This window comes from Schistocerca serialis, chromosome 2, assembly GCF_023864345.2.
Source record: "Schistocerca serialis cubense isolate TAMUIC-IGC-003099 chromosome 2, iqSchSeri2.2, whole genome shotgun sequence".
Taxonomy (NCBI): domain Eukaryota; kingdom Metazoa; phylum Arthropoda; class Insecta; order Orthoptera; family Acrididae; genus Schistocerca; species Schistocerca serialis.
This window is the reverse complement of record NC_064639.1, coordinates 1127323533-1127338379: the sequence shown is the minus strand read 5'-3', so window position 1 is coordinate 1127338379 and position 14847 is coordinate 1127323533. Positions and strand designations below refer to the sequence as shown.

The following is a 14847-nucleotide window of genomic DNA, read 5'->3' as shown; positions in this document are numbered from 1 at the left end:
CAGGTGCTACTGAGCATGCGCGTCGACGTTGACGCCAAAAGCCCCTGCTTGGTGTCTGGGCTCTTCTTCAAACTCATTTTACTGATCGACTATCGCCGAGCGGTGAACAGCTGAACTTCTACAGGTGATTTTATAATAATAAATAAAATTAAAACATAAGAACAAATAAAGTGCTTACCTTAAAATTATCGAAGGTCCACAAACAGTGAACTAATGCGATCGGCTATTGAAAGACAATCGAAAAAACGCCACCACATACCCTCATTACAAGACACTTAACTATGCGCATTCGCGAAACTGTCAGCTTCACAGCGCGAGAGAATTTTCCCTAGGTTTGCAACTGGCTACTTGCTGCTATTTTTTAGTCGCTCTTCTAGCAGCTGGCGCCCCACTTCAAGTGGCCAGATTTGGGACCAGACGAGCCTCGAACGCGACTTCCGTTCTGCGCATGCTCGGTAGTGAGGAAACAGACTTTCGAACGAACATTTTATGTTCGTTAACAGATTTTATAGTAGAAGCAGTTGCAAGACAGTAATTTCTTCTATAACCTGTTGAGCACACTGAAATGAACAAAATAAACTTTTCGAAGAATATTAAAAAGACGAATCCAACCATATAATTTTAAAAAAAACTAAATTTCACACTAGCAAACAGGCCTTAAATTTTGCAACCAGATGGCCTTTCAAAAAACTAAATCTAGTTAGAAATCAACTAAATTGGCAACGTTGCCTCTGGCTGCTTCCCAGTATATATTTCGAGGTTGAAGATATAGAAATTCTTTGGGTCAATTCTAGTGTCCGATACCACCCGTCGGCTTTGACCACTGACATAATGTGTGATATTATTTTGTTTGTTCAGAAGATTGCTGTGATGAACGTCAAATGATTTCTCTGGATTTCCTCGTTACGCGCGTATATAAAAAATTCGATGTAGATCGTTTTGCTTTCATCTCGTAATTTGTTTTCGGCATCTTTTGTTAATGAAAGTAGTCGTGATTTATAAGTAGTCGTGATTTATAAGTAGTCGTAATTTATAATGTCTTGATTTCAGACGCTGTTCGGGGTCTAGCTTAGCAGGGGATACAACCACCACCACCTAGAGACAAGGCCGCGGCACGAAATTCATAGCAGGTCGTGACGTCACTCCAAGCGGGCCACCATGTTGTGTTTCGAAGCGTTTGTTTATCTACACGTTTGTTGGATCGAGTGCTGTATTCGTGCTTTAAACTAGCGATTACAGAGTTTACGTGTAGTGAAGCTGCTGTGAACATGGTTTACAAATGTTGTGTGCCAAGGTGTCGTGGGAATTACGGAACTGGACCAAAAATAATGTTGTTTTCCTTTCCGAAAGATGCGAATCTGCGTTGGAAATGGCTTGCAGCGATTCATCGGGACAATTTCCAACCCACTGAGCACACGAAGGTATGTAAAAACTATATACCTAGTACAATTATTATTTTTTTTCTGGTGGAATATCTCGCATTTTGGATACATTTGACTAAAATTGTGAGCAAAAGTTAGCAGTAAATAGGCCTAGTATTCGTTTTCAAGTGGCTTTTTTTTTATTTTGAAAACAAAATATAAATTTGTGGCTCGTGTTACTTTTTATTCGTGTTTAAATTTCTCTGGAGTTCGTATTTTGTTACGTATTACCGATACGTTTTATTCTCTATTTGTGAGTGGGTGTTGTTTTTCACTCTCGCATTAGTCAGCATGAGTGCTAACGAATGTTGAAACTGCTGTTTTCATGTTTAAAAAGCGATCTCTCTGTATGAAGCATATATGTGTTGTTTTTCTGTGTGTTAGTTTTTCCTGTTAGACATTCGCCAACCCACGAACAAATAATTATCTTTCAACCTAACCTAACTTCAGGTTACGATGCAAAATAGGTGTCTTCACAAACAGATTTCAATGGCGTTCTGTATCACTTGAGCCACCTCATATAACGACATTCTCGTTAATAACGCATCCAGTTACTTAATCTGTCCGGTATTTTAAATGTTTCAGATGGTTAATTGAAGTGACAAGTGTCATTTAGTTCATACAGCACAGCTTGGGACGGAATGTTTAGTTGATATCGTCTTAACATACTTCCAGTTGGATGGTCATGACTGTCTTACTGAGGTGTGTCATTTATGTTGGCATCTGTTCAACTTTATTTTGTGTTTGGCATGCGTTTGCTTTGGAGTTGTTGTTCTATCCAAACATGAAATTTGTGCTAGGCATATATCAAGACCCTCATTCAGTGTTACCTGCAATGACACAGTTTTAATATGTGCTGGCATAAAAACACCCACAGTGAAATAGTATTCTGCAGCTGTTGATATCTCTTATACCATGACAATGCAGAAACTGGAAAGTCAAAATTATAAAATAATTGCTATGTTAACATGCAGAATCCAACAGATTACTGAAATTTGGTGCCACTTAATCCATAATAGGAACTTCACTCTTATAGTTCCATAAATATCACAGCACTGCTGAAACACAAGCAGTTCACAGGTATATTCATCATTTACTGATGCCTTGTGAGGTATGCTCCTAGTGCTTATAGTACTAATTAAAAAAAGAATATTAAAATGGAATATGCATGTTGTTGTAGAACATGGTATATTGCTGTTAGGCCTAAATAATTTGTGTACTTCCACTAAGGTGTGACCTGTCAAGCTTATATTGGTGGAAAATGAATGAGAATCCAGTGTTTGTTACTTTCACATACAGACACACATCTCTAGATCATGCTGTATATTGTACTGACTCACACTACTTTGTTTTAGGTTTGTGAACTTCATTTCACCGAATCTGACATCTGCCGGCATACGGAATGTTATGATGAAGTGAAAGGCACAAAGCTTTCTGTCAAGCTTTCAAGACCAAGGCTTAGAGAGGGTGCTGTCCCATCAGTGTTACCAGGCTGCCCAAGCTATTTGTCTACTCCATCCACCAGCTCTCGAGAAAGTGCAGAGGAAAGGAGAGCTAGATTGGACAATGAACATCTTCTACAAGCAATTAAAGACAGTATAGTAACCAAAACAGAGTATGATTCGAGGAAGTTATTTTCTACTTTTGAAGCATTTCTGCAGTGCCTAGAAAGAGAAACCATTCCCAGTGAATGGACCATTGTTAGGAGAAGTGACTGTGTCCTATTTCTATTGCTTACTGTATTGCCTGCTCCATCTGTGTCTGTATCTGTTGTAGTGACAAATGATTTGCAGTTGTCTGCCTATCGAAGTAACACTGAGATAAGAAAGATAGGCAGTAGAAAAATATCACACAAACTTTCAAATATGAATGATTTGTTTACAGTATTAGACAAAGTGAAGGAATTAGTCAGTGCAAAAGAAAATTCATTAAAAAGCCAGTGCCTTCTTATACAGGACATTTTAAATGACATGTGCAGTTCTGTAGATGAAGAAAAACAGAAACAAATTCAATTCTTAAGTGAGCAAGTTAAGTTGCTATGTAGCTGTGAGGAAAACTATAGGTTTAATCCTCACTTTTCTGTATTTTGTTGTATCCTGCATTCTATCTCCCCTCATGCCTATAAATTTTTGAGGTCATCTGGCAATCTTATTCTTCCTCATCCAAGAACTTTACAGAAAATATGTTCCTCATATACTAATGGTCCTCATAATGAACAAAATGAAGGTGCTATGCTCCTGTATATTAAGGAAAGATTTAAATCTTTGCAGCAAAGTGATTGTACCATTTCTTTAATGATGGATGAAATTCATATTAAACCTTATTTTGATTACAAGGGAGGAAACATTGTGGGGGCAGCATTTGATAGTGACAAGGCTGCTACTACAGCATATGTCTTTATGATACAATCATTGCTGTCTTCTTTTAAAGAAGTAGTGCATGTCCTTCCAGTGAGAAACCTTATAGCTGAACAGTTATTTTTGTATGTGAAGAAAATATTATGTGGCCTTCATGACATTGGTTTCAAAGTTATTAGTGTAGTTAGTGACAACAATGCTATAAATAGAAAAACTATGGCACTTTTTAGCTCACCTCCAAAACTCAGTATAGTTTACCCACATCCAGCTAATCCAACTCAGCCACTATTTTTTATAATTGATTCTGTCCACATCCTTAAGTGTATACGTAATAATTGGGTTAATCAAAAGGACTCTCAAGTTTTGCTCAAATATCCACAATTTGATGGAAGCAGTGATGATAGTCAGGTATTAATGGCATCTTTTGAAGCACTGAGGCAGCTTCATAAGATTGAATGTAATGGTCTACTTAAGTACTCTTATGGTCTTTCTTTGAAGTCTCTTTATCCATCTTCACTTGAGAAACAGAATGTGAGCCTTGTTTTGCAGGTATTCAATGAACATACAGCTGAAGCCATTTCAACTGTAGGAGAACAGAAAAACTTGTTACATTACCAGACCACTGCAGAATTTATTAAAATTATACTTACATGGTGGAAAATTGTAAATGATAAGACAGTTCACAAAGGTGTTCGACTAAATGATCTCTTCCAGTGCCCTCTGTCTTTAAGTAATAATGATGAAAAATTAGTTTTTTTGGAAAAGTTTCTTGTGTGGCTCGATGAGTGGAAGGACTTAGGCCTGAAAAATAATACCCTTTCAAAAGATACACATATAGCTCTGACACACACAACCTATGGTTTCAATATAATAGAAGGAAACATTCCACGTGGGAAAAATTATATATAAAAACAGATGAGGTGAGTTACCGAACGAAAGCGCTGGCAGGTCGATAGACACACAAACAAACACAAACATACACACTAAATTCAAGCTTTCGCAACACACTGTTGCCTCATCAGGAAAGAGGGAAGGAGAGGGGAAGACGAAAGGAAGTGGGTTTTAAGGGAGAGGGTAAGGAGTCATTCCAATCCCGGGAGCGGAAAGACTTACCTTTGGGGGAAAAAAGGACAAGTATACACTCGCACACACGCACATATCCATCCACACATGTCTTTCAGCTATTCTGTGCAGAAATATTTACATCTTCCTTTCAATTTGTTGAGCCTGTGCTGCCCAACAAGAAGAAATCTGTTAAAGTAATTCTGTATGTGTGGATGGATATGTGCGTGTGTGCGAGTGTATACCTGTCCTTTTTTCCCCCAAAGGTAAGTCTTTCCGCTCCCGGGATTGGAATGACTCCTTACCCTCTCCCTTAAAACCCACTTCCTTTCGTCTTCCCCTCTCCTTCCCTCTTTCCTGATGAGGCAACAGTGTGTTGCGAAAGCTTGAATTTAGTGTGTATGTTTGTGTTTGTTTGTGTGTCTATCGACCTGCCAGCGCTTTCGTTCGGTAAGTCACCTCATCTTTGTTTTTATATACAACCTATGGTTTGATTGAGATGGCAAGGTACTGTACTAAAGAGCTCGGTTTCACTTATTTTTTGCCTGGAAAAATTCAAACTGATTCTCTGGAAGCAAGGTTTAGCAGTTACCGATCAATGGCTGGCTCTCAGTATCTCATATCTGTGAGACAGATTTTTGAAGTGGAAGCAAAGATGAGGATGCAGGACATGTTACCACTCATGTTGAATTCAAGTACTTTTGGTAAACTGCCTGTTGCAGAAGGGTTCATCTTTAATTGTAATGATGACACAAAAGAGACTATACAAACAGACTCTGAGTTTATGGTTGACATTATATATTTGGAGGAAGATTTCATGCAGGCAGAAACATACCTTCCAATATTAACATATTTAGCAGGGTATTGTGTTCGCAGTGTACTGAAGAAACAGCAGTGTGAGGTGTGCAGCAAATACCTTCTCTTAGACAAAGAAATGTGTCTGCATGGTGAACAACACCTTAGTTTAATCAAAAATTTGGACTGGGGTGGTCTGTTTTTCCCTCAGCCTGATGTTGTGAATGTTGTTATTTACAATTACATTACTGTACAGAAATTAATATCTGCCCCTAATGAAAAAATTTTTTGTCATACAACAGTCAAAGGGTGCTTGTTCAAAATGTAACCATAAATGCTGTTCAGAAGAAAAGTTTCTTCTTAACAGACTTTATTTGCAGTAATGGTCATTCGGCAGATAAAATACTGAAATTGTTAGTCAAAGCATCCACCAACGCATTATTAAATAATTACATTAAGAAAAAGAATGACACCTTTACTGCTTCTTTTAAGAAACGGAAGCTTAGCACATTTTAATTTGCATACAGTTTACATGTTAGGACATTTATCATGTGTCACACGAAATTTCTATTATGTCTCACACTTTCAGTTACACTGTATTTGGTCCACTGAAAGCAGAGGCAGGTTCCATAACCCATATTGGTGTAGTACCTTCAACTGAATGCACACTAATAGTCATTTGGTCCATATAGCCTGTAAGTTTTGGAAAATTTGCTTCCACCAGTTTCAAATGTCAGAAGGTCACAAATGTTTCCATGCACACTGTTCAGCTGAAGTAAATACTTTGTCCTGCACTAATGGCTAGTTTCAATCTCATCATTGTAAAATTTTATCACTTTGTGTACACATACATGTGTGCACCTGATACTGGCCTAAGGTTGAAACTGGGCCAGTTTTTCCTAGTAAAGTTTTTATGTCTTTCAGCTATTCTGTGCAGAAATATTTACATCTTCCTTTCAATTTGTTGAGCCTGTGCTGCTCAACAAGAAGAAATCTGTTAAAGTAATTCTGTATTAAACCTCATGTAATTCATTATAACTATGTATGTAATTAGAGGCTATTATTTTGGCATGCAGACATATAAAACTTACAGTAGAATATTACAATACTACAAAAGGGAAAGCCAAAAATGGATTTCTCCCATTTTCCTGAATCAGAATGACACCAAGGTGTTTCCTAATGTAGTTACTTCTCATAACAGCTGTTTATCTAAATTTTGATACAAGCTGTCAGTATTGTTGCATATGGGTAACAGTTAGCTACTGCTTTGCATATATTATTTTACTGAGACATAATTACATTCTAGTAGTTGCTTATTCCACTCAGTTTGGAATAGTTTAATATCAGACATAGTAGTTGGTATCCATTCCCAAATTTGCATCTCATCCAGACTGTGACCCTTAATGTGTTACTAATCTTACTGTTTTTTATGAAACCCCTTGGTAGTGTGACGCTGTGTGTCAGACTTGGACCGCACATGCGTTTAATATGCTAAAAAATTTCATAACAGCACACACTTTGGTAGTGAGTGAAAAGTGTGTTCTTGAACTGTTTCTGCCAGTAGCTGTAGAATCTTGTGTTACAGAAAATCACTTCACAGCATTAAAATACAGCTTCGGTGTTCCACACAGTCAGTTTAATTGAAACAGTTTATTCTGAAAGGAATAATGTGAAAGGTGGTGTTTATATAGTAATTAACGAAAAGTTCTTCCCATCTATATAGAGGGAGAGTATCCTTACAAACATTAAGGAGTGTCATGTTGCTGCATTTTATTTGAATGTGTAGGACATTATATCCTACACCATTCAGTTTAATTTGGAATCAGTGTAAAATTGTTACAGTTTTGATTTATGTTGTACTTTTTTTTGTTTACACTTAAGTTCATTACAAGGAAATTTGCCTACTTCTAGCTTATGGCAGGGTTTTCAACAAATGTTGCATAGCTGTGCAGTAACAATATAAAAGAGTTCTTTCAGTTGTGGATCAGGTATTAAACTGTAATGTGAGGTTGGTCTGATATGTTGTCGTACTCAGTATTACCATTACTTATTAGTTTCCAACGACTAGCTACATTTTCACTTCGTTGAATGTCCTTCAGTAGGGCCTCATCCCAGTACACCTTTGTATCATGGTACATACATTCCAACAAATGTTTGTTGCTCTATTAATCTGTCTGAGTTAATACTTTTGTCAGCAACATAAGTAATTATTAGTCACAATTATTAAATTTTATAGACAGTAAGACTGGTAATGTAACCTGTTATACGGATCTGACATGTTTTGCAACTGTCATTTTTCACAAAATACAATATATCAAATGTGTACAACTAATCAATCATTCTGAAAGTAGAAAAGGCTTGCTGCCTTTTAAGATGGAAATCGTGATCTATTTCTGTAATGGAACCATGTTGTGCCCTGGATTTTGTAACAGCATTTTCAGGAAGTAGATGTACATATGACTGACTTAAATAAATTATAGTTCATTACTTCTAGTGTTTTATAATACTACATTAACATAAACTATTAATAATTACATTATTTTAAGCATGCTGAGTACTACCGTTCTCATGTTACATTAATCTGTCTACATATTACAAAGAATTTAACTTGCTGTAGTCACCAGCAGTGATTTCTGATCTATCCCTGGAGTTACTAAAGTGCAAATGTGAATTGTAGTATCCCTTGTTCTGGAGTTTAATACAATTCTTAGTATTGTATACAGCATTCCCCCCCACCCCCCCTTTTTTTAAATACAGTATAGCTTGATTCCCTTAATGAGTCACTGTCTCCTGCAGTCACATAGGGAGACACTTAATGAAATTCTATTACGAAATACAGCTTCAAACAATGGAACAAATTAATCTAGAAGTAGGTTAATTTATTATTGACATTTTTAGCGTGACACATTGTCTCATTCCAACTGCTGCAAATCTCTGCTGTAGGTTTGTAGATTTTCGCTGTTGACTCATATAAAGGTCCTGTTGATAAAACTACTGTTGTTTGCAGGGCTTACAGCATACATTTTGAACAGCTGACCACTATGGTCAGGAATACATCTAAAATTTCAGTTAAACATATGTTGCTAATTCTTTTATCTGCAGAGTATTGTCAATCAGGCTTGCAAAGTTCTTTGCAACTTTTGTGAGAAAGTCAACACCTGCACGCGGCTCCTTACATGCTCAAAATCTGCCATATTTTTACAGGAAAGAATATTTACATTACAATAACAACGCATAATTGTTTTTCTTTCTGAGGAAAGGTGAGTTAAAAGTGATTGTTTGCTTGGGGAATGTACTCAGCTTTCCTGAGGGCGCCCTATGAACAGTTACAGAATATTTATTTAGGATACTGAAGGTAGAGGAATTTAATATTATACACTGTATTAGTGCAGAATTTTTCAAGTGAGTGTAAATAATAGTCGTCTGGTCCAGAAAATCACAGTGCATTTTTCACAAATGTACCTTGTTTTATCATGTATATCGCAATATTATTTACATCCCGCACTCGTACGTTTTCACTGGCCATTGATAAGTCTTAAGCAATTACGTTACCGGTAAAAAGAGTATAAGAGTGAAGTTCCTATTATGGATTAAGTGGCACCAAATTTCAGTAATCTGTTGGATTCTGCATGTTAACATAGCAATTATTTTATAATTTTGACTTTCCAGTTTCTGCATTGTCATGGTATAAGAGATATCAACAGCTGCAGAATACTATTTCACTGTGGGTGTTTTTATGCCAGCACATATTAAAACTGTGTCATTGCAGGTAACACTGAATGAGGGTCTTGATATATGCCTAGCACAAATTTCATGTTTGGATAGAACAACAACTCCAAAGCAAACGCATGCCAAACACAAAATAAAGTTGAACAGATGCCAACATAAATGACACACCTCAGTAAGACAGTCATGACCATCCAACTGGAAGTATGTTAAGACGATATCAACTAAACATTCCGTCCCAAGCTGTGCTGTATGAACTAAATGACACTTGTCACTTCAATTAACCATCTGAAACATTTAAAATACCGGACAGATTAAGTAACTGGATGCGTTATTAACGAGAATGTCGTTATATGAGGTGGCTCAAGTGATACAGAACGCCATTGAAATCTGTTTGTGAAGACACCTATTTTGCATCGTAACCTGAAGTTAGGTTAGGTTGAAAGATAATTATTTGTTCGTGGGTTGGCGAATGTCTAACAGGAAAAACTAACACACAGAAAAACAACACATATATGCTTCATACAGAGAGATCGCTTTTTAAACATGAAAACAGCAGTTTCAACATTCGTTAGCACTCATGCTGACTAATGCGAGAGTGAAAAACAACACCCACTCACAAATAGAGAATAAAACGTATCGGTAATGCGTAACAAAATACGAACTCCAGAGAAATTTAAACACGAATAAAAAGTAACACGAGCCACAAATTTATATTTTGTTTTCAAAATAAAAAAAAAGCCACTTGAAAACGAATACTAGGCCTATTTACTGCTAACTTTTGCTCACAATTTTAGTCAAATGTATCCAAAATGCAAGATATTCCACCAGAAAAAAAATAATAATTGTACTAGGTATATAGTTTTTACATACCTTCGTGTGCTCAGTGGGTTGGAAATTGTCCCGATGAATCGCTGCAAGCCATTTCCAACGCAGATTCGCATCTTTCGGAAAGGAAAACAACATTACTTTCGGTCCAGTTCCGTAATTCCCACGACACCTTGGCACACAACATTTGTAAACCATGTTCACAGCAGCTTCACTACACGTAAACTCTGTAATCATTAGTTTACAGCACGAATACAGCACTCCATCCAACAAACGTGTAGATAAACAAACGCTTCGAAACACAACATGGTGGCCCGCTTGGAGTGACGTCACGACCTGCTATGAATTTCGTGCCGCGGCCTTGTCTCTAGGTGGTGGTGGTTGTATCCCCTGCTTCACTAGACCCCCGCTGTTCGTTATGGATGAGTCAGTTGTGTTTACTGCGAAAATTCTGATTCAGAAAATGAGTGACCGTAAATCAACTATAAAGTTTTTGCAATCATTGGGCGTCATTTGCTGAATTTTGCAAGTGCAGTGTCTGTGGAAATATATGGCTTTAACGAAGACTGCGTCATCACGAACTTCCGACGAATTCATGTGGAGGTGCAGAAAAAATAACATACGCATGGGGACATGGTTCGAAAGACCGAGGCTGAATTTAGAAGTAATTATCATGCTAACCTACTATTTTTGCTATGAATATTCTTGCAAATCTCTCATGCACGAAGCAGGGGTTTCGTGTGGCACTGTAGTCGACTGGTTCTCGTTTTGTAGAGAAATCTGCGGGTAATTTATAAAGAGTAGGGGGGGGGGGGGGGGGGGGAAGCAGGGGTTATACAGGGTGTTACAAAAAGGTACGGCCAAACTTTCAGGAAACATTCCTCACACACAAAGAAAGAAAATATGTTATGTGGACATGTGTCCGGCAACGCTTACTTTCCATGTTAGAGCTCATTTTATTACTTCTCTTCAAATCACATTAATCATGGAATGGAAACACACAGCAACAGAACGTACCAGCGTGACTTCAAACACTTTGTTACAGGAAATGTTCAAAATGTCCTCTGTTAGCGAGGATACATGCATCCACTCTCCGTCGCATGGAGTCCCTGATGCGCTGATGCAGCCCTGGAGAAGGGCGTATTGTATCACAGCCGTCCACAATACGAGCACGAAGAGTCTCTACATTTGGTACTGGGGTTGTGTAGACAGGAGCTTTCAAATGCCCCCATAAATGAAAGTCAAGAGGGTTGAGGTCAGGAGAGCGTGGAGGACATGGAATTGGTCCGCCTCTACCAATCCGTCGGTCACCGAATCTGTTGTTGAGAAGCGTACGAACACTTCGACTGAAATGTGCAGGAACTCCATCGTGCATGAACCACATGTTGCGTCGTACTTGTAAAGGCACATGTTCTAGCAGCACAAGTAGAGTATCCTGTATGAAATCATGATAACGTGCTCCATTGAGCGTTGGTGGAAGAACATGGGGCCCAATCAAGACACCACCAACAATGCCTGCCCAAACGTTCACAGAAAATCTGTGTTGATGACGCGATTGCACAGTTGCGTGCGGATTCTCGTCAGCCCACACATATTGATTGTGAAAATTTACAATTTGATCACGTTGGAATGAAGCCTCATCCGTAAAGAGAACATTTGCACTGAAATGAGGATTGACACATTGTTGGATGAACCGTTCGCAGAAGTGTACCCATGGAGGCCAATCAGCTGCTGATAGTGCCTGCACACGCTGTACATGGTACGGAAACAACTGGTTCTCCCGTAGCACTCTTCATACAGTGACGTGGTCAACGTTACCTTGTACAGCAGCAACTTCCTGACGCTGACATTAGGGTTATCGTCAACTGCACGAAGAATTGCCTCATCCATTGCAGGTGTCCTCGTCGTTCTAGGTCCTCCCCAGTCGCGAGTCATAGGCTGGTATGCTCCGTGCTCCCTAAGACGCCGATCAATTGCTTCGAACGTCTTCCTGTCGGGACACCTTCGTTCTGGAAATCTGTCTCGATACAAACGTACCGCGCCACGGCTATTGCCCCGTGCTAATCCATACATCAAATGGGCATCTGCCAACTACGCATTTGTAAACATTGCACTGACTGCAAAACCACGTTCGTGATGAACACTAACCTGTTGATGCTACGTACTGATGTGCTTGATGCTAGTACTGTAGAGCAATGAGTCGCATGTCAACACAAGCACAGAAGTCAACATTACCTTCCTTCAATTGGGCCAACTGGCGGTGAATCGAGGAAGTACAGTACATACTGACGAAACTAAAATGAGCTCTAACATGGAAATTAAGCGTTTCCGGACACATGTCCACATAACATCTTTTCTTTATTTGTGTGTGAGGAATGTTTCCTGAAAGTTTGGCCGTACCTTTTTGTAACACCCTGTAGTTGAAGTAGATGAGTCACATTTTGGAAAGAGAAAGTACGAAAGGGGACACGACGTTGTTGGGCTTTGGATTTTTGAAGTAGTAGTTTCTGGAGGAGATTGTGCTGATGATGTATTTAGGATTGTACCAAATCGGACAAAGGAAGTCTTGACATCTTTAATAGAAGAATATGTGGAAGAAGGATGGGTTTGCTTCGTACAAAAGGTTGGTTGAAAGGGGTTATCATCATTTGGTCGTGAATCACAATATCCAGTTTAAAGATTATAAGACGGGGGCATGTACTAATACTATCGACAGGTATTGGGGGGCTGTAAAATCTGTTGTCGGGCGGGGAAGGAGAAGAATTTCTGTGTTGCAAGGCTATTTCGATGGATACTGTTGGAGGAAGAGTATTCCTAAAGGTTATTGTTTATTTCTTACATTTATGAAAGTAGTCAGCAAAATGTACAGCCGGCCGGAGTGGCCGTGCGGTTCTGGGCGCTACAGTCTGGAGCCGAGCGACCGCTACGGTCGCAGGTTCGAATCCTGCCTCGGGCATGGATGTGTGTGATGTCCTTAGGTTAGGTTAGGTTTAATTAGTTCTAAGTTCTAGGCGACAGATGACCTCAGAAGTTAAGTCGCATAGTGCTCAGAACCACCCAACCAACCAAAATGTACAAGCCTCATTTTGTTAGTTAGGTGTTGGTGGATCTGATACTTTTTTCTTCTTTTATGTTGCGTTTTTTTATGTTTCTGTATTGTGCCAGTGCTACTTTTTGGTTTCTCTGGATGGAGGTTTTTCTGTCGTTTTCATATTCTTTGCTTACAATGGTGGGACGAGGGGTATTGCTGTGTCTTTGCCGGAGGGTTTATGTTATCGACTCGTGGTTTCATTTTTATTTCTATTTTAAAATTTTGCTTCTGATTGAGGGCGGGTGGTAGGGAAGCACTAATTTGGGTGGTACGTCATTCGTGCCTGGCGATTTGTGTTCCTTATTATTTTTTTCATTAGTTATTCTGGATTTTGCTTCTTTCGTTACAGTTTGACCTAACAACATTATTTCTTGTTATGTCCTTTGACTCCTTTGGAAGATCATATGCGGTGAGTTTCTTTTTATGTAGCCACTTTTATGTTTTCCTTTTCGATGTTTCTGCTACGCTTCTCTTATTTTTACCGTCACTCCTGGTGTATCAGTTTTACTGAGTGTTATTTGGAGCTACTGTAGCTGGTGTGACTTTCGTGTAGGAAGTATAGTTATTGATTGCAAAGTTTGGTCATTTTTGCGTTTTATTTCTTTGTGCGTGCAGTAGTGTGTGTAATACAGCGAAAACAGTGGTCCAACTAAAACATTCATATTTCTTTAGGTGCTAAACGAATGTGTATAAAAAAATGGGGGTTCCTATTTAAAAAACGCAGTTGATATCCGTGTGACCTATGGCAGCGCCATCTAGTGGGTCAACCATAGCGCCATCTGGTTTCCCCCTTCAAGCTAGACAAGTTTCGTTCTTTCTAGTTTTTTCGTTGGACGCTTATTTTGTGAGGTATTTGGACCGGTCACGATCAATGGACCACCCCGTATATATGTACACTGCTAAGGAAAACGTGGAAATGGACGTACATTACATTTGCAACCTGTACCTCAGTTGAACCACGTGAAGGGGCAATAAGACGACACACATACCATTTGTATCCAGTACTTCGCTATGGGGTACAGTATTTTTCCCTTTGATGCTAATAGTATCGACTGAAAGCAATGACAATAGTATCCCATTCTTCAGTTGAGCTATAAAGCTACACACAACATTTGTATCCTGCTCTCCAGCTGACATATATAGGTAAATCTCATCAATGTTACACATGTGTTCTTTTCCAATGCGTAGTGTCAGTGTAAAGGTCAACTGAAGGACGGAATACAAATTTTAGTTGTGTCGGGCATTTCGCCTTTAATATTGCTAGTACAGATTCGAAAACTCGTACTGATACTAGTGCTGGGAAATGAAAGAAGAACGACAGCTGCGAAATTTCTATTACGTACTGGATAACACGAAAACATACGTGATGTTGTAAACTTCTTAAAAAAACCGAAGCTCGCCTAGAAAGACATCAACAAAAATCGCATACCCACATACACAACAAACAAAATATTACGAAAGCGCACACACGCACACACACACACACACACACACACACACACACACACACGCGCCCTCCCCACCCCCATCCTAATGTGAAATTAGCTAACATATTTCGGACGGTATA

General features: G+C 38.8%; 1 protein-coding gene across 1 annotated transcript in view; it reads left to right on the top strand.

The window, feature by feature from the left end:
- The first annotated feature begins 1139 nt into the window (after nucleotides 1–1139).
- LOC126458576 (uncharacterized) overlaps nucleotides 1140–14847 on the top strand; it is an 82848-nt gene continuing 69140 nt past the window's right edge. Inside the window, exon 1 of the mRNA XM_050095708.1 lies at nucleotides 1140–1421. Coding sequence (XP_049951665.1) covers nucleotides 1269–1421 — 153 coding nt within the window. The 5' untranslated portion in view covers nucleotides 1140–1268. The remainder of the gene's footprint in view (nucleotides 1422–14847) is intronic.